The sequence below is a fragment of the Humulus lupulus genome, chromosome 9, assembly GCF_963169125.1.
Source record: "Humulus lupulus chromosome 9, drHumLupu1.1, whole genome shotgun sequence".
Classification (NCBI taxonomy): domain Eukaryota; kingdom Viridiplantae; phylum Streptophyta; class Magnoliopsida; order Rosales; family Cannabaceae; genus Humulus; species Humulus lupulus.
The window spans coordinates 158,468,440-158,489,919 of NC_084801.1; the positions used below are offsets into that span (position 1 = coordinate 158,468,440).

General features: G+C 42.3%; 1 protein-coding gene across 1 annotated transcript; it reads left to right on the forward strand.

The window, feature by feature from the left end:
• Window positions 1-5,441: 5,441 nt before the first annotated feature.
• Window positions 5,442-21,340, forward strand: LOC133800223 (uncharacterized). Its single transcript, XM_062238177.1, has 2 exons — window positions 5,442-5,840; window positions 21,242-21,340. The coding sequence occupies exons 1-2, from the start codon at window positions 5,442-5,444 to the stop codon at window positions 21,338-21,340; spliced, it is 498 nt and encodes a 165-aa protein (XP_062094161.1).
• Window positions 21,341-21,480: the final 140 nt, after the last annotated feature.

Genomic DNA, 21,480 nt, shown 5'->3' on the forward strand with positions numbered 1-21,480 from the left:
TCTTCCAATAGATCAGGAGAAGTTTATGATATACTGTGATGCCTCACATCAGGGTTTTGGTTGTGTTTTGATGCAGTTAGGAAAGGTGATTGCTTATGCCTCACGTTTTTCTAAAGGAGTATGAACAGAGATATCCCACTCATGATTTAGAGTTGGCGGCTGTGGTATTTTCACTAAAGGTATGGAGGCATTACCTTTGTGTGGAGAAGTGTGAGATTTATACTGACCACAAGAGCCTGAAGTACTTCTTCACATAGAAAGACCTGAACATGAGACAAAGGCGTTGGCTGGAGTTCATAAAAGATTACAATTGTGAGATATTGTATCATCCAGGAAAGGCCAACATGGTAGTAGATGCTTTAAGCCGGAAGGATCCGAGACAGATTTATAGTGCGAGGCTGATATCCAGAGAATTAGTAGAGGATATGACCATAGCTGGTATAACGTTATTGGTGGGCCAGTTGGCCAACATCACGCTACAGTCTACGCTATTGGAGAGAATTAAGGAAGGTCAGTTGGGTGATCCACAATTTATCAAGATCAGAGATGATGTTTTGGCTTGAGTGTCCAGAGATTATACAGTGTCAGAGATGGGCTTGTTGAGATACAAAGGTCGGATATGTGTTCCATTAGACACTGCTTTGAGGCGAGAGATCTTGGATGAATCTCATACTACTCCTTACTCTTTGCATCCAAGCATCACAAAGATATATCAGGATGTGATATCACTGTATTGGTGGCCTGGGATGAAGAGGTATGTGGTAGAGTATGTGGCTAAGTGCTTGACATGTCAATAGGTCAAGGCTAAGCATCAGAGGCCGACAGGGCTATTGCAGCCTCTAGACATTCTAAAATGGAAATGAGAGGACATCACAATGGATTTCGCGGTGGGGTTACCCGGAACTGTTGGTCAACATGATTCAGTATGGGTTATTTTGGACCGTTATACCAAGTCAGCTCACTTCCTACCAGTGAGGACTACTTATACAGTTGACCAGTACACACGTGCGCCTCCATGGAGCACCAAGGTCGATCGTATTAGATCGGGACCCTACTTTCACTTCCAAGTTCTGGGGAAGCTTACAAAAGGTCATGGGAACACAATTAAAGTTTAGTACTGTTTATCATCCTCAGATAGATGGACAATTTGAGAGGATGATCCAAATATTAGAAGACATGCTGCGAGCATGTGTGCTGGACTTTGGTGGATCCTGGAGTAAGTATCTACCTATGATAGAGTTTTCCTACAACAATAGTTATCAGTCGACCATTGGGGTGGCACCTTATGAGATGTTGTATGATAGAAAATGCAGATCCCCCATTCATTGAGATGAGCCAGGAGAAAGGAGATACTTGGGTCCTAAGGTAGTTCAGAGGACCAATGAGGCCGTTGAAAAGATTAGATCTCAGATGCTCACTTCTCAAAGTAGACAGAAAAGTTATGCAGATCCCAAACGCATGAACGTAGAATTCCAGGTGGGAGACTATGTTTTCCTTATAGCCTCGCCAAGGAAAGAGGTGAGAAGATTTTGGAAGAAGGGCAAGCTGAGCCCTAGATTTGTAGGTCCATTTGAGATCCTGGAGAGGATTGGTCAAGTGGCCTATAGGTTGGCCTTACCACCGGCATTGTCAGCCGTGCATAACGTATTTCATGTTTAAGCTCTTCGGAGGTATGTATCAGATGTGAATCATGCCTTGAGTTATGAAGATCTGGAGCTTAAGGCAGATCTCTCCTATGAGGAACAACCAGTTTAGATACTAGACAGAAAGAACAAGGTCCTCAGGAATAAAACTATACATTTGGTTAAGGTATTATGGAGAAACAGCAAGGTCAAGGAAGCGACCTGGGAGCTGGAATCAGATATGTAGAGTCAGTATCCCGAGTTGTTCAAGTAAATTTTGAGAACGAAATTTCTGTAAGGATGGGATAGTTGTAATGTCCCAAATTCCCTAATGTGGTTTAATGCCTGGATTAGGAGGCTAGGAGGGCCATAATTGATTTATTATGCAATTATGTGATTAAATGCATGATTATGTGGAATATATGATGATAATAACATGCATGTGGGTCCAATCCTCATTAGAAGGGAATTTTCGTAATTTTGACATGTTAAGAGAATATCTGTATATTTATGTGCATGTTGGTGATTTATGGATGAGACCACATTATAATGTGGATCTATTCGAGCTATTCGGCATGAGACGATCCTAGAACGCAAGTTGGCGGTTTGGTCATAACGAGGTAATTTACTGGGCTCGGGGTGAGCGTGGAGGTAATTTGATGTATAGTACATTACCAGGAATGAACGAGTAATGGGTTATGATTCAATTATTATTTGAGAATATTGGGAATAACGGGAATTGAAGGGCGTTAATTATGATTAGCGGGATAAGCGAGAAATGATTGTTTTGCCCTTGGGTGGCTGTATAGGAATTAATTGGGCTTAGGGGCATTTTGGTCTTTTGACCATGGGATATGTTTAAACTTAGAGGGTTGTAGAAGGTTAAGGCTTGTTGACCCTGATTTTGGTCAACTGACACGGAGTCAAAAATGCTGGATGTAGACAGATATGTTGAAATGAGAATAATGACAAAAACAGTAATGCACACAAGAATTTATAGTGGTTCGGCCCTAGAATCTGGTAATAACCTACGTCCACTTGAGCTATTATTGATATAATATTTCAAAGGAGTGATCAAAGAACTAGGGTTCAATGAGTTTCACCAATCTCTGAAGAACAAAACAATATATCGGATGTGATAGTTCTAGCTCACTCGTAAATCTCTAATCTCTAGTAATTAGAAAACCAAAAAGTCCCTTCCTTGAGCCATTTTTCTCTATTTATAAGCTCAAGGAAGATTACATTAATTTGTTATAGATATTCTTTCCTAAATAATCAGATACTCAAGAAATCATGGGAGATCATTTCGGATATGATCATAACTGCATAAGATTTTCTCCAAATATAACGAGCATACGACCAAGCTGGTCGTATACTACGATTGAGCGTTGCGCCACGGAAATCTTTATGGTCGATGGTCGAACAAGACTTCTTCCAGGTGTCATCCACGTGTACCAAATGGCTGCCATGTCATCCATGCCTATTTTTTGGATAACATTTGCCCCCAAGTTTGTTTAATGTGACCAGCAATAAAGAAACTTTAGGGAAACAACCGTTCATATCCCCACGAAATCTGTCAGAGGCTTCGTGCGTTTTTGAAAACCGTGACATAATTATGTCTAATCAAGCCTTTTCGGTTTTCAAGAAACCAATTCGACGGCTTATACACTCCCCCACGTTTTGAAAATGGGAAAGTCATGATTGCCACTTTTTGCTATACTTTAGCCTCTATAAGTAACCTTTTTATCTCTCTTATAATCCTTTACTCACCATTTCGATCAAGAACTTTGCTCCAGAGCCCAGAATTTCGAAACAATTCAGACGTCCTGCCGAAGATCTTTCCGACTCGAAATTTTTATTTTTCTGAATCTCCACCTTTGCCCAGGTAATCTCTTAATCTTTCAAACTTTTCGTGATGCCATGCATGTAGTTACTGTGCTCTGTGATTTCCTGCGTTCTTGAGTAGAAATTTATGAGGATTTTGTATAAACCATCTGATGCTTGGTAAGAGAGTGTATTTCTGCTTTATATAAGTTAGGAGTTAGTTCGATAGTAAGGATCATAGGTTTAGGGCGTAAGATCGACGTAAAAATTCGATCTTTAAGCTAGTTGAAAAAACTGGGTTTTTTCCCGCCCTTTCGGAGTTGAAAAAGTTTCTTTTCAGAAAACATTTTATTTCCTTTTTGATCCGTTTTTCAAACTGCTAGCACCAAACTTAGTGTATGGGTAGGATGCTGCTGGTCAATAGACACGAGCAACGTTATCCCAATCTCCCACGTAACTCCCCAGGCCATGTGTCTTATCTCCTCCTTTGTCTGTTTGTAGTTCATATGCAAGACCCTTGGGGAGGAGAAAGACCCATTGAAGATGACCTCCTAGCTCAGCTGCTTGAAGGCGAAGAAAACCCCTCTACTCTGATACCAGATATCCCTTTCTCTCGCCTTAGCCCAAACACTTCTCCAGTTCCAACCCAAACAATGGCTCGAACAAAAACTAAAGCTCAAAAAAGGAAAATCCCAAACTCCTCATGCCAGCCTACTGCTGATGCCTCATCGACCAGTGGTCGAGGCAAAAATGTTCCTGACGCCAATGTACAAAGGCATGCCCGTCCTCGACACGCTGCTCAGCCGGATGTCGAGTGGCATGTTGTTCCCCAGAGTAGAGTGACAATCAGGATGATCGCCAACTACTTAAATAAGTATAAACTGACAGGGGTGACCCTGGTTAGACATTCCCTCGACCAGAGGGCCAACCTGCCAGGCGGGGCCTACAACGCCTGGTCGTGGTTTCATATTGAGGCAGGTGCCACTTTGCCTCTTCACTCATTCTTTCAGGGGGTGGCAAGTTACTTTGGAGTTGCCCCCTTTCAAATTACCCCAAATGGATATAGAATGCTGGCCATACTTTATATCCTTTACAAACTCAAAAAGTGGCCAGAGCCCACTCCCCACGAGGTCAACTTTCTTTTTGACCTTAAGTCCAACCCTAACCAAGAAGGTACGGGGTTTTTCCATTTTTCCCATCAAGAAACTGGGCACAGTTTCCTGACCGATACTATTCACATCTCCAATGTGGGGAGGTATCACCAGGAATACTTCCTTACTCTCGACTTAGCCGCAGACAACTTGGCCTTCACCCGAGGAGGTAAAAATTCTTACGTCACTAGCTTCTTTGCTTAGTGTTTTTCTGCCACAATGTCTTGACATTTCACTGTGTTCCAGGCCCATGGTTACGTCCAACCCTAACTCCAGAGATGGAAACAAGGGTGACACTCTTAGCCAGCATGCCAAATGCTGATAAGAGTGTCAAAAATTTAGTTACTGAAGCTAACCTTAGGTTGGCCGGCCTCTGGAATCCCCAACTAGCGACGAGCGAACCTTCAACGGAAAATGCCCAAGCCGAAGTGGAATCCGAGCAGCAACCCAAACGTCTCATCCGCGGAGGAGACCAACTGGGGTTACGATCAGGGAACCTGCCATCCCTCACCGAATGGAGAAACCCTTGGCCCCTGAGGGCAAAGGAAAACAAAAGGCTACTAAGCCTATTGAACTTTCTGACGACTCGTTGGATGAAAACGATATAATAATCTCTCTTTTAAATCATTTGCCAATTCCCTCTCATCTATTTGATGGGGATGGCAACTTTAAGAATGCTCCCTCCTTAAATTTAGATTTCTTCCAGGTAGTAGGTAGTTCAGTAAATAATCTTACGACCAGTATTTGTAGCGCGGGTACTTTACTTGTAACCCTTTTGCTTTCATTCTTTTACCCTGCGTGACCATTTAGTCTGACTGCTTGTGTTGCTTCCTTTTGTGCAGGTATGGACTCCAAGGACGTTTTTGAGCACTACCAGGCTGCTGCTACTTCTTCTGCTCAAAAGAAAGATAGCAAGAGGGCCCGAGGGGAAAGTAGCAAGACCCCCTCGAAGAAGGCTCGAACAGACGATGTTCCAACCAATGCCCCCTCCAAGGAGAACTCACCACCTCCACCTTCCTCCAAGCAGGCGACTCCCACTCCTGCTGATCCACAGCCTTCTTCCAAGGCTCCTGACAAAGAGGCATTAGACATTCGGCCCAAAGGCTCCCTGCCCAGCCTCATGGTCAGCTCAACTAGGGAGAGGATATACAAGCTCTCCAAGCACAAACGCAGCCAGGCAGCCATTACTGAAACTTCCTCCACGGAGGCTGATCAGGTCGTCAACAGAGGGCTGAATGAGATAGTCAGTGTAAGTTATCTCCTGCTACTTTATCATTTATTTTTGATTTCTTGTCCTTACTTTATCTCATTCTCTGTCTTCAGGGGCTGCTAACTTTAACTGCTGGCTGGCACCGTGTTGGGGCGTTGGTTTCTCGAGGAAAGAACTTTGACTCCAGGCTTGCCGAGACTAAGTGAGCACTTGAGGCTGACAACAACAAGCTGCTCGAGGAGAATAAGGAGCTGTCCAAACAGAAAGAACAACTATGCGAGGACAGAGCTACTCTCACCAAGGAGCTTCTGGACGCCCAAGATGCCCTGAAGAAAGCCAACGAATCCCGAGAAAAATTCAGGGAAAGTGCCAAGCTCAACACTCAAGCATGTGCTCAGCTTGAGCTTGACCTGATCGCCAGCAGGCAGGAGGCGGGGGAGCTTGAAAAACGAGTGCAGGAGCTCGAGGAGGCCGGGGCCAATAATTTGAAGAAGTACGAGGAGGCCACTCACCTCTGCTTCTATGAATTCTAGAAGCATAACTGGGAGGCTAACTTCGACTACTTGTCTGAATGTTTGAAGAGGACTCTGATGGCGCAGTGCGCCATCCGGCTGGAAGAAGAAGAAAAGGCCAAAGTGCCTGCCTCTCCAGAGATCTCCCTAGTAGGGAGGATTGATGGTGCTGATGCTGAAGCTGGTCCTTCGGCCGACCAAGGCACTCCTCTTAACCCTTAGGACCCTACAGCTCCTTAAGAATTTTTCTCTTTTTATTTCGTTTTCATGGCCCACGGGTCGTATTGTAAAGACAATTTGTTTTTGTTACTACAAGGGCAGCTTTTTACTTTAAATTAAACAATTACATCTGAGCAGTACTGCTCGGGGTGTAAAAGAATGCCTTTTGATATTATAATATTTCTATCTATTATAACATCTGTTCGCATGACCGAACTTAGCATAGTACTTTGACTTGATTTAACAAAATATAAATGTTGAAAAATACTCTAAGTACCGTAGCATGCTTTCACTTATTTTGTTCATGTGTTTACATACCTCTTGGTATGATTTGCTATCGATGTACCTTATATGCCCCCCAAGTGATCGAGGAGCTTTAGGTCCTTGGTCACTTGCCTTGACCATGACCTGTGTGAAAATTACTGCTCGGTAGGAAATGTAACACTTATAATACAGCAAAACAACACACGTAATGAACAAATACTTGTAAAATGATTTTTACAAAGGTTGGCAAGAATGACTGGCTGCGCACAGTCCCTTATAATTCTCGTATTAAAAATGGACTAAACATGTCTTTACGAGTGATCTTAAAAAGATCTTACACTTATAAGAGATTAGCCATCTAACATGGCTAACCCTTTTTCAAAACTTGTAAAAAGTAAAAATTAATACAAGCCAGTCCTTTAAAAAGGACTGTTTATTAGTAATACTTGCGCAGGTGTTCTTTGTTCCAATAGCGTGGAACGAGATCTTCATTTAAGCGTGCAAGCTTGTAGGTGCCTGGATGAAGGACTTCCTCAATCTGGTAAGATCCTTCCCAGTTTGGTCCAAGTACTCAAGCAGTTGGGTCGTGGGTGTTTAAGAAAAATCGTTGAAGTACTAGATCTCTGACGTTGAACTTTCTTTCTTTCACCTTTGAGTTAAAATACAGGGCGACATTTTGCTAGTACGCAGCTACTCGGAGTTGGGCTCTTTCCCGTTTCTCTTCAAGTGAGTCTAGGGAGTCCATCATTAGTTGGCTATTCTGGTCCTGGTCGTATGTAATTCGTTGATGTGAGGGCAGATCTAACTCGAAGGGCAACATAGCTTCATACCCGTATGCTAAGGAAAACGGGGTATGACCTGTCGTTGTTCGATGAGAAGTTCTATATGACCAGAGTACTTCAGCCAGCTGTTCTGGCCATGCTCCTTTAGCGTCTTCAAGTCTTTTCTTCAGAGTATCTTTAAGTGTTTTGTTCACTGCTTCGACTTGCCCATTTGCTTGTGGATGTGCGACTGAAGAAAAGCTTTTGACGATTCCATGTCTTCCGCAGAAGTCTGTGAATAAGTCATTGTCAAACTGGGTGCCGTTGTCTAAGACAATTTTTCGAGGCAAACCATATCGGCAAACAATGCTGTTGATGACAAAGTCAAGAACTTTCTTGGTCGTTATGGTAGCGTGCGGCTCAGCTTCGGCCCATTTGGTGAAGTAGTCGACTGCTACGACTGCGTATTTTACTCCACCCTTTCCCGTTGGCAGGGATCCAATCAAATCGATACCACACACTGCGAAGGGCCACGTACTCTGCATCTGCTTTAACTCGTTGGGAGTTGTGCGTGGGATCTTCGAAAATCTTTGACAGTTATCGCATTTTCGCACAAACTCCATTGAATCTTCGTTCATAGTCGGCCAGAAATAACCCTGCCTCAAAATATTTTTTCACAAGTTCTGCCCCCCAGCATGGTCCCCACAAAAGCCTTCATGTACTTCCCTCATTGGTTCTTTAGCCTTTTTCGGTGTAATGCATCTGAGCAGTGGCATGGAGTATCCTCTTCGATAAAGGACACCATCAACCAATATATACCTAGCAACCTATCTTTGTAGAGTTCTGGCTTTGTTTCTATCTGCTGGTAGTACACCATTCGTAAGATATTCCAAGTAGGGTGCCATCCATGTATCTTCCATCCGGATTTCCATATTGGTGTCATCCGCTCGTATGCTCGGCTCGCACAATCTTTCTACTGGCACTATATTTAAGGTGTTAGCATCCTTCGCACTTGTGAATTTGGCTAAGGCGTCTGCGTTTGCATTCTGATCTCAGGGAATTTGCTGGAGGGTATACTTCTCGAATTGCGCCAACAAATCTCTAGTTTTGTTTAAGTAGGCCACCATTTTGAGGCCCTGTGCTTGATACTCCCCTAAGACCTGGTTCACTACCAACTGTGAATCACTGTAGATATCATACACTTTTATACTCATGTCTTTGGCTAACCTTAGTCCTGCGAGGAGTGCTTCATATTCGGCCTCATTGTTTGATGCGGTGAAATCGAACCTAATTGCGCAGTGAAATCGATGCCCTTCCAGCGTTATCAATATCACTCCTGCTCCTGCGTGAGATTCGTTGGACGATTCATCCGTAAATAACTTCCACGAAGGAGCTTTGACTAGGGGCTCAGGCGCACTAGGTTTTTCGCACTACTCGTCGTCTGGGAGCTCAGTGAATTCAGTGATGAGGTCAGCCAAGACTTGTCCTTTTACTTCTGCTCACGGTGAATATGTGATATCGAACTGCCCGAGTTCGACTTCCCCTTTTTATAAGCGTCCAGCCGCCTCTGGCTTTTGCAGAACTTGCCGAAGGGGCTGGTCAGTTAAGACTGTGATGGGATGGGCTTGGAAGTAAGGAGGTAACTTCCTTGAGGCCAGGATTAAGCAATAGGCTAATCTTTCAATGGGAGGATACCTCAATTCGGCTCCGATTAACCTCTTTCTTACATAGTAAACCGCCTTTTGTACGCCTTCTTTCTCTTGTACTAGCACCGCACTGGCCGCAAATTCGATGATTGCCAAGTAAATGAACAAAGTTTCTCTGTCCATGGGTTTTGATAAAATAGGAGGCTGTGCCATGTGGGCCTTTAAGGCCTGGAAAGCCTGTTCGCAGTCTCCTGTCCATTCGAACTTCTTATTGCCTCTAAGTAGATTAAAGAAAGGGACGCATTTATCCGTCGACTTAGAAATGAATCTACTTAGTACGACAATTCTTCCAGTTAAACTTTGCACATCATTGATTTTCATTGACGATTTCATGTCGATCAGGGCCTTTATCTTGTCGGGGTTGGCCTCGATTCATCTTGAATTGACAATGAACCCCAAAAATTTCCCTGATCCTACTCCGAAGGAACATTTAAGAGGATTTAACTTCATCTGATATTTGTTCAAAATGTTGAAAAACTCTTGTAAATCCCTTACATGCCCTTCTTCCTTTTTCGACTTTACCAGCATGTCGTCCACGTACACCTCCATGTTTACTTCGATCAACTCCTTAAACTTGTGGTTAACCAATCGTTGGTAAGTCGCACCAGCGTTTTTCAGTTCGAAGGGCATTAATTTATAACAGTATAACCCTGTATCGGTCCGAAAGCTAGTGTGATCCTCGTCAAGGGGATGCATACTAATCTGATTGTATCCTAAGTATGCATCCATAAAGGAGAAGATCTCATGTCCTGCAGTTGCATCGACCAGCTGGTCGATCCTTGGGAGTGGGAAGTAATCCTTTGGACAGGCTTTATTGAGGTATGTGAAATTCGCACAGGTTCGCCATTTGCCGTTAGGCTTGGGAACCATTACTGGATTAGAGACCCACGATGGATAAAACGCCACCCTGATGAACCCATTCTCCTTCAGTCTCTCGACTTCCTCTTTTAAGGCTTTCGATCTATCCTTATCGAGCAGCCTTCTTTTCTGTTGCACGGGTGGAAAATTCTTGTCAACGTTCAGGACATGGCTGATAACTGCAGGATCTATCCCAGCCATGTCTTTGTGTGATCAGGCAAAGAATTCCTGGTTTTTCCGCAAAAATTCCATCAATGCATGCTTCGTTGTTGCTTCTAAATTCTTCCCGACCTTTATAACTCTGGTCAGGTCTTTTTCGTCAAGTTGGACCTCTTCCAGGTCCTCGATGGGTCCAACATCTTCCTTAAAATCCCCAAAGCGAGGATCTAAATCCCTATCCTCTCTTTGGGCAACACCCTATTTGGTGACTCCATCACCGAATTGGGCTTGTGTATCAATAGCCATTTGCAACCTATCTGGGGGAGTGCTCTTCGACGTTCCTTTCTTCGCCTTTATAACTGAGGTGTTGTAGCACTCCCTTGCTTCTCTCTGATTTCCCAACACGCGTCCTACCCATGCGTCTGTCGGGAATTTCATGGCCAAGTGCCATACTAAGGTGACGGCGCGAAGATCAACTAGTATGGGCCTTCCAATGGCAGCATCGTATGCCGAAGGACAATCGACTACTATAAAAGTAGCGAGCAATGTCCTAGTAGCAGGTGCTGTACCTGGAAGTCTGATTGACCCTGCTGGGGCGAGTCCCTCGCCTGAGAAGCCGTAAATTGTTTGGTTGCAGGGCTCCAAGTCCTTGATGGACAACTTCATGCATTCCATCGAAGATTTGTACAGGATGTTTACTGAACTTCCTGTATTAACTAGTACTCTTTTCACCATCATGTTAGCGATTTGAACGTCCACGACCAGCGGATCGGAATGTGGGAACCGGACATGCTAGGCGTCGCTATCAGAGAAGGTTATCTCACCATCCTCTGACTGAGCCTTCTTTGATGCCCTGTCCTCCACAGTCATCATCTCGATGTCTTGGTCGTGACGTAGGGTCCGAGCATATCATTCCCTCGCCTTTCCACTGCTTCCCGCAAGGTGCGGGCCTCCGCAGATGGTGAGTAAAGTGCCAGCTACGGGGTCAGGCTGCAAAGGTGGCGTGTGTTGGCATGCGGGTGCATGCTCGTTGCCACCTGGAGCTTCTCGTTGGGAATTTCCCGAGGCCCGTACATATCTTCTCAAGTGTCCTTGTCTAATAAGGAACTCGATTTCATCCTTCAGCTGGTTGCATTCATTTGTATCGTGTCCGTAGTCGTTATGATAACGACAGAACTTGGTAGTGTCTCTCTTCGAAATATCCTTTCGAATGGGAGCAGGTTTTTTGTAAGGCACACTAGAACTCGTGGCCTGATACACCTCTCCCCGAGACTCAATAAAGGCAGTGTAGTTAGTGAGCCGAGGTTCATAACGATTACCCTTGGCTCGTTTATTGTCAGAGGTGGAAAACTCATTATGTGGCCGTTTCCCCCCATTCTTGCCATTGCCGTTCCCGTTGCCGTTGGGTTTTGACCCATTGGTGGCTTTGGCGGGCTCAGCAGTCCCTTTATCTTTGCCTGGGGGTTTCCCTTCACTGGCAATGGCATCTTCAAGCTTCATGCAACGATCAGCTCAATCTAAAAAATCTTGAGTAGTCTTGACTCCATGCTTTCTGAGGCTACTCCTCAAAGGCGTGCGACGCCTAACTCTCGCAGTTAGGGCCATCATCTTGCCCTCGTCACCCACTGTTTTGGCTCCAGCCGCTGCTCGCATGAAGCGCTGGACGTAATCCTTCAATGGCTCTCCCTCTTGCTGGCGTATCTCGACCAGCTGATTCGCCTCAGTTGGGTGCACACGACCCGCATAGAATTGTCCGTAAAATTCTTTTACGAACATCTCCCAAGAAACAATACTTGCAAGAGGGAATTTGAAAAACCACTCCTGTGCAGCATCAGAAAGTGTTGCAGGAAAGATCCTGCACTGAGCATCTTCGGACACTTTTTAAATGTCCATTTGTATCTCAAACTTGTTGACATGAGATACCAGGTCACCATACCCGTCAAAGTTTGGAATCGTAGGCATCTTAAACTTGCTAGGAGTTTGTGCCATAGCTATCCTTTGAACGAAAGGAGTGCCTCTTCTTTTATCGTACTCGATGTGAGACGTCCTTCCCCCGACCAGCTATTGTACTGCTTGGTTCAGGGCGTCTATTTGGGCCTGCACGACTTCAGGAATCGCCAGGGCCTCTGGTGCTGGGGGAACGTACTCGTCGTGCCGTTCCTGGCGATCGTTGAGTATGTCTCTTAAATCCTCATCTCTTCTCCGCTGCTCGCTAGTTCCGAGCCAGTTAAAGACGTTATATTTTTTGGGTTGCCCCCTAGCATCGCGTCTCTCAGGTTGGTCTTCTCTAGGTGGTGGGCTTCTGTCCCCACCTCTTTCTTCATTTCTCCGACCGGCATTTCCTCTGCCTGAGTCGGCCTCATTATAACCATGGCCATCTCTAAACCTCAACTGACCATGGTGGGATTGACTGCTCCCTCGATTGCCTCCTCGGGCTGGAACGTCCCGAGCGTTAGAGGGTGGCCTGCGTTGGTCGGTAGGTCCCCGTGCATTGTCATGCCGTGGGGGGCCTCGGATCGCAGAGCCTGTCTCCGAGTTCCTTTTGTTACCAGAAGGACGCTGCCCTCTGCTCGGCGGGTTCGGCTCTTCGCCCCTATGGTGTCTAGGACTGCGGGGCTGCTGCCCGACCCTATTCTGCCTTGACTGTGGGGGATTGCCGTAACCAGCCTAGGATGGAGGCTGCGCTTCAGGATCCCTCAGCGGGACATCTTCCTGAGGCATTGGTGGCTGCTCGGGCCTTTGGGGGCTCGAGGGCTGGATCGGCGGGCTAGGATTAGAACCCCTTTGGGGTGGCCCATTTGTAGCTTGATCAGGTTGTGAGGCAGGTACAACCTGATTCCTAGCCAACTGTAAGGCTACTTCGAGGGCTGCCATGGCCTCCCTCTGGTGACGGTCCATCTCCGCCTGTCTTTCACTTAATTCCTAGCGCTGTCGCTCAATTTCTTGTTGCTGCTGTGCCATAATCTCAGCAGCACTTTCCTGGCTGGCCCTCAGATTGGCCAGTTCATCCTGCAATACTCCCAGGGTATTCCTCAGCGTCTCGGAATCTAGTTCTTCCTCATCGAATTCCAAATAGGGCTCATCTTCGGTCACGTTTAGAGGAGGAGGCGGTTGAGATGGTGCAGCGTCAGTCGCCTGTCCAGTCTTCTTTGTTGTTTTCTCCATTGATACTTCAACAATATTATATCAAGCTCTCAATGAAAGCACCAGAATGTTGACCCTGATTTTGGTCAACTAACACGGAGTCAAAAATGCTTGATGTAGACAGATATGTTGAAATGAGAATAATGACAAAAACAGTAAAGCACACAAGAATTTATAGTGGTTCGGCCCTAGAATCTGGTAATAACCTACGTCCACTTGAGCTATTATTGATATAATATTTTAAAGGAGTGATCAAAGAACTAGGGTTCAATGAGTTTCATCAACCTCTGAAGAACAAAACAATATATCGGATATGATAGTTCTAGCTTACTCGTAAATCTCTAATCTCCAGTAATTAGAAAGCCAAAAAGTCCCTTCCTTGAGCCATTTTTCTCTATTTATAGGCTCAAGGAAGATTACATTAATTTGTTACAGATATTCTTTCCTAAATAATCGGATACTCAAGAAATCATGGGAGATAATTTTGGATATGATCATAACTGCATAAGATTTTCTCCAAATATAACGAGCATACAACCAAGCTGGTCGTATACTACGATTGAGCGTTGCGCCACAGAAATCTTTCTGGTCGATGGTCGAACAAGACTTCTGCCAGGTGTCAGCCACGTGTACCAAACGTCTGCCATGTCATCCATGCCTGTTTTTTGGATAACAAGGCTTAAGACAAAAACATGGCTTCTTTCTTCTTCTCTCACGGTCATCTTTCTCTCCCTCTCGGGTTGTGATTTTTGGAGCAAGATTGAGGATTCAAGCTAGGGAATTAAGCTTGAGGGTTTAAGCTAGTGATCAGCCATTGAAGGGGATTCAAACATGTTTTTAAGGTAAGATTCCAGCCTTAGTTTCTGGTTTTTGCTTTGTTTTAAGGATAGTTTAAGGTTTGAGAGTTTTGATTGTTGAAGTGGTTATTTGGTGTGGTTTTGAATGGTTCAAAGCTTAGGTTTTGCTGTTAAAATGTTGGTTATGTTATGGTAATGTTTGGTTGAGATTTTGGGATTGAATTGATGAAGGTTTTGGCTGGTTTGAATTGAGAAATGGGTAGGGGAGCTGGGTTCGTTGGGTCAAGTCGTGACCGAGTTCATGCAAGTCGCGACTTGGACCCAAGCCAAAGCCTGCCCTGGGCTCTATTAAGCAGGCACGCCGCGACCCACTAGGCAAAGTCGTGGCCCACCCCTGGTACCCCAGACATATACTCTCTGTCTTGGGGGCGCGCCGCGACTCATTAGGCCAGGTCGCGGCACACCCTTTCTTTTCGTGCCAAGAGGGGTTTTCAAGGGTTTAGGCTCGGGGTTTCCTTTCCTAAGGCTCGGGATCGAATCTACTAACCATTTTAGTATGATTCGAGGTACCGGAAGCGAGGTTTTAGACCATGAAACTTCTATTATTTATTTTTATTGATGGAATTTCATATTGGTTATGACTAGGTGACCGCTAAGGGACTTAAGGACTGATCGTTCTCAATGGTCGTTCTTTTATTATTTCACTCTCGAACCTGAGGTAAGAAAACTGCACCCAGCATGTGACATGCATGGTTATTGATGAAGCATGTTGAGTGCTCTATATATATTGACATTGATTGCATAGTAAATGCATACCGGCTTTGCTTATTTGTTTATGGCATAGATGTATTAGTCAGGGAGCGGCAATGGTGTCTAGTATTGATCATGAAGCTGTGACTTATTAGTAAAGTTCAGTGGTGATACTGAGCACTGATCATATGGTATTGGCTTAAGAGTCGAGAACGATATTTATGTGTTTAACACAGGAAGAAATGATTAGATCTAATCAACATGAGTATGAAATGCTTGACCGACCCCAAGTTCGAAGTAAACTAAAAGCACTTGTCTAGTCTAAAGGCTAGTTACGTAGAGCCAGGGCCAAAAGGCTCAGGTGACTGAACGTGACATGGATTAGGGAGTGGATCCCCAGAGATAGACTTAATAGTCATCTATTCAGGGAGCAGATCCCCAGAGATACACTTATTAGTCATCTATCTGATTAGGGTGTGGAGCCCCAAAGTGTGACTCACTATCTGATTAGGGTTGCAAGCCCCAAAATGATTACCAAAATCATTTATTGATATTGCATACATGCAGTAATAAGTTTTCTTGCTGAGCCTTGGCTCACAGGTGTTATGTGGTGCAGGTAAAGGGAAAGAAAAAGTCACCCAGCATTGAGTGGAGAACTTAGGTAGTGACGTGTACATATGAGACCGCTTGACCACCACGGCCAAGGTGTTTCTCAAAGGAACTAGGGGTTAACCCTATTTTTTCCGCTTAAGTCGGCAAGTTGTAATTTTTATACTATAATGACCATTTTGGATTGTAAATAACTTTGTAAACACTTTTATGGGCCCATGTAAATAACTTTGATTAGGGATGCAAGCCCCAGAATGATTACCAGAATCATTTATTGATCTTACATACATGCAATAATAAGGTCTCTTACCGAGCCTTAGCTCATGGGTGCTATGTGGTGCAAGTAAAGGGAAAGAAAAGCTCACCAAGCCTTGAGTAAAGAGCTTAGGTGGTGATGTGTACATATGCGGCTGCTTGACCTCCATGGCCAAGGTGTTTCTCAAAGGAACTAGGGGTTAACCCTATTTTTGCCGCTTAGATCAGCGGGTTGTAATTTTTATACTGTAATGAACATTTTGGATTGTAAATAACTTTGTAAACACTTTTATGGGCTCATGTACAGTTTAATGTTTTAAATAAAATATATCCATTCTTTTTAATCAAGATTTTCACCTTAGCCTATTAATGACACCTAGATGCATTTATATAACCAACTAACTCGTTTAGTGAGTTAAGCACTGTTTAAAGTCCACAGTAACGGTTTTGGATTAACCAGGGCATTACATTGGACATGCCTTAAGGCGATGCATCGCCCCCATGGAGGGATGCATCATGCACATGTGATAAGAAACATTGAGATATAGCATGCGATACATTGCCTATTGCGTTCATATGAACTGCATGTGTGTTTCCTCCAAAATGTATTTTAAAAAGGTCTAATCTTATTCGTTGGACCCAAAGTTGGTACCTAACATATTTATGAGTTTTTTTTTTTACTTGATCACTTCTTCAAACTCTCTCTCTCTCTCAAAGATTCTCAATTTTCTCCAAGAAATTCATCAAGATTATTTGACTTGAGAATTTCATAGGATTTTTGTATCCCACTCCTTATTCCTTCATAGTAAAAACCTCAATCAATTCTTCTCTAGTGGTTTGGAAAAAAAGGTTTTGGACAAAGTTCCACATCTTGTGCAAGATTTTTGTGATCTTGTGTTATTGTCTTTCATTATATTTTGTGTTGGTGTTTCAAGTATTTGTTGAATTCCATTGTTGAGTTATACCACTATCCACAACAAACCTTCAGCCCCCAATTCATGTTGTCCCACTTGTCATTGGTTGTCATGTGTGACCAACTGATGCTTGCATCACTGCTACCTTCAATTGTCATTTTTGGCCAACTCTAACATCGAAACGACGAGCTCTTTGCACAATTAGACTCAGATTGTACAGGAGGGAAAAATTCAACTACTCAAAGTGCTTTAACTTGCTACCATTCACGTCGTTCAATATGCAAGAAAAATTATGTTTGTTTGACATCCATATATTTTATGTAAATATTAGTTATAGATTTAGTTGTTTTTATGTAATCTAGCATTTACGTAAACACTAGTTTTACAAATATTTAACTACATTAACAAATTTTTTTTATAAATATCAATTTTTATAATTATTTTTATTAATATGATTTTTTTTTAAAAAGTAAGAAGAGGTATATATTGATTTTTTTTATTTAAATGTATTTTTTGTAAAAAATTTCCCAAAAATTAAACAATTATTCAAGTTGTTGGGTTCAACAATTGGGCTTTCATCCCAATAATAGGAGATACAAGTCAACCAAAAGCCCAAGATTATAATGGAATACTAAAGACCTATAAGCAAGATGACATATGAGCAAGGACAATGTAACGACCCAAAATTATTAATAAGGCTTAAGGGCCTTGATTAGTGTGCCGGGAGGGCATAACTGGATCATGTGTGATTTAAATGATTAAATGCATGCTTATATGATTATTTGGATATATGTGATACATGACTATGTGTACTAGTATGCATGTAGGCCCGTTGAGGGCATAAATGTAAATACTTGTAATAAATTGTTGAGAGCACATTATTATGTGGATATATTTGCAACTTGTGACTCGAGGCGATCCTAGTGAGCGGTTTAGCGAAAAAGTCACGGTGAGAATTTATATCCGGCTCAGGGTGAGTCTGGGGGTATTTCTGGGAATTTAGGAAATATATTGGAGGCTATTTGATATTGAGGAATATAATTGGAAATTAGATAGGTTCCGAGAGGTAAGCGGTAATTATTAGAGAGAATCGAGGAGTTAGCGGGAATTGGGAGCAAATGACCAAAATGCCCTTAGAATGTTTTAAGGTTTAGATTTTAATGGGAGGGTAAATTGGTCATTTGGATTAAAAATCTAAGATAAGTATCAATCTTCTTTTTAGCCTTAGTGGAAAGTTTAGAGGGTAGTAGAAACTAAAAGAAACAAAAAGAAAAGAAAAGAAAGCTGAAAAAAAAAAAAGGAAAGAAGGGAAAAAAAACAGAGGTCTTTTCTTTTCCCTCACGGTTTAGGTCTTCTTCCCCAATTCTTCAAGGAATTTGGAGTTAAAATTCAGAGAAGGCTTAGGCTAAGGCTCAACACTAGGGTCCTTGATTTGGCTTGAGGAATTAGAAGAAGTTATTCATTCATTTGAGGTAAGGCTTTAAGGTTGCTACTGAGTTTTTTTTTAGTTTTGTTGAAATGGATTTCTGAGTTGAGTTTTGATGGGAATTCTAGGGAATTAAGCTTGGGGTTTTGAGAAGTGAATGCTGAGGAAGTGTGGAGGATAGCCTAAGGTCAAATTTCCCCATTGAAGGTAAGAAACTCTGGACTTGGTTACTTGAATTATGGACCGTTCTGATTATTCTGTTGAGTTTTTGAGCTTCAAACTCAAATATGGTAGTTTCTTTATTTTGGGGTGCATGTGGTTGAGTTTTGTATGGTTGGGTAATATGGGGTGAGTTATAGATGATGGTAGGCTTGTTTTCATGTTTGGTTGAAGTTTGGAAGGATTTTGTAGAGGTTTGGCTCGGGGAAAATCGAAGGAAGAAAATTAGGGTTTGGCTGTGCTGTGACTAGCGCTGTAGCGCTAGGCTTTGGGCGCTACAACCCTAGGCCTTGTGGTTTGAGCGCCTGTTGGCTCTGCTTGTAGTGCTATAGCGCCCTCTTTGTGGCGCTGTAGCGCTACCCTGTTTCCATAAGAGGGTTTTTGGGTTATTCCTTAGGGCTTTTGCCCGGGGGCTCGAGGTTTGGTTCCACCACCCATTTAGTGGAATTAGGGCTTCCCGAGGGCTCGGGATTAGTCCCGAGGCTAGGTTTTGGAATTGAAGTTTGGTGATGATATTAATTTATGGCTGTGACTAGGTGTACACTAGGGCTCAGACGGGATCGTGCTTGAGGGTCGGTTTCACTAATCAAGCTATCGGAACCTAAAGGTAAGAAACTACACCCGGTTATGTGTTAATGATGGGACTAAGAGCTCCCAATATATGTATGATGTCATATATGGTATTATTCCATGGACATATGATAAGCGGCCTAAGAGTGACGGAATCAATATTTGTGCACAGGGTGCGGCTCAGCTACTGGTAGCTGAGGATAGCTTAATATTCACTAAGCTCGGTTTAAGCGGGTCGGAGTCAGTGGGATAAACAGGGGATGCGACCTAAGGGCGTCGACCCTGGTTAATATATGAATTGGTTATTGATGATATTTGTTGAACTTGGTATGCTGAATGCCTGATTATGTAACTATTATGGATTGTTGAGTTTATGGCTAAGCTTTATGAGTTGTCTGATTGTTGATTTGTAAATTCATTGTTTAATGACTGTACTCTATTATCTGGTTTCTTGCTGGGCCTTGGCTCACGGGTGCTATGTGGTACAGGTAAAGGCAAGGGCAAAGTGGACCAGTCCTGAGTTGGAGAGCTTTGGGGCTGAATGTACATAGTCAGCTGATCGGCCGCCACGGCCGAGGAGTGGTACAGGACGGGAAAAGCCTAAATGTCTATTTTGCCCTTAGAGTGGCTAGTAACTGTAATTTTATCCTGAAATTTTGTAAATTGTCTTTTAAACGTTATTACTATTGGGATCCCATGTTCAAAATGTTTGATTATATGAAATGTAACTTTTGTGACCGAAATCTTTTAACGCTAGTTCGATTATAGTTTCAGTAACACATTTATAACTAAATGACTTGATTAGCAAGTCTTGTACTTTTATAAACACACAATGTAACGGTTTTGGCTATCCAGGGCGTTATAGACAAGCTCCTAGAGAACTCGCATTTTGTTCTACTTCTCACTCAACATGATGTGGCAAGTGTAGCTCTAGATATAAAGATGTTCACATCAATGTCTACAATTAGTGTTGGCAATTTTCAACATAACATCATAATACAACTTAATGATACAAAATAAAATGATTTGATGGCAGATTTCATTTCATACCAACTCATTTAACATATATAATAAATATTTTGTGTCACCCTATTTAACCCATTTATGACCCGTCTAACTTATTTAATTTTAAAGTATATATTTTTTATTATTTTATACTAAATTAAATTTGAATAAATCCTAAAATAACTTCTTCACTTATGATGTTTATGAACATTTAAACTACATAGTATACGTGTTGTGTTTGTGTTGTAAATTTATAATATGTTATGTAAGTATGAATAATCGTATTAATTATTTATTTATGTCATAAATGTTTTACTTGAACATGTCATGTTACATGTTTACACAAATTACCAACCCCATCTATAGTGAGGTTGGCCAAAGACAATGACCGCCACATGTCATATTTTTTTATATATATAAAATAAGGGTTTACTATCTACATTTATGTGTCAATCTCACTTGATGAAATACATAAATGTGATTGGATATGATGGTTGCAGTCACACTACCTCTATAATAATTGGGGAACCCATCTAGGAACTTGAAGTTCCAATTTGATATATGTGGATAGTAATTCATAGAAAACAAGACTTTAAATAACTTGTCGTTTAAAAGTTGTTAAGTCAGTTAAAATCAATTTTATTAGTTGCAGTGCACCTATATTTTGTTAGCTATTAAAACTATTTTTGGTGTAGCTATTTAAGATATGTATCACACTTGAAAAGGTTAATCAAAACCTTAGAATTGTAATAGAATTCATGATAGAGAGAGCCAAAGTGCAAAGGTGTTGTTCGAGATTGAAGACCAAGATCATTGTTCTTGGGGAAACTCATATGACTATTGAAAGAGTTGATACTATGTGTAATTTTTCTAGTGCACTGGGCTGAATTGGTGATTGTATTACTAGTGATTAATGAGAAGAAATCCTATAAGGAGTAGCTGGATGTAGGCCCTTTGTTTTGGCTGAACTAGGATAAAATTTTCTATCTTACTTACTTTTCAGTTTTGATTCATTAGTTTTGTTTTATTTTCTTTGATTGGATCTTGATTTGTGTAGTGTTCTTTTTAAGTTTGTGTTGTCAAATTACATTAGTGGTATCAGAGCCAGGTATACGGAGAAAATGACTTAACTTTAAAGAACATTTAAGAATCAAGAAACCAGCTGCAATGGCTTCATCGTGAACAAGATTCGATCTTGAGAGATTTGATGGTTCTGGAGACTTTAGTCCTTGGAAGGAGAAAATGATAGCCATACTGATTTAGCAGAAGCTCGATTCAACATTAGAGGAGAGTGTTGAAAAATCTGAGAAGGAAACAGATGCTGCAAAGAAGAAAGATGCAAAGACAGTGATGAAGCAAGCCTAATCTGCTATCATCATGAATTTGGTTGATAATGTGTTGAGACAAGTGATAGGAAAGAAGATTGCCCTAGGAATTTGGAGCAAGCTTGATATATTTTACATGGCTAAATCAACAGGAACCAAAATCTTCTTAAAAGGGAAGTT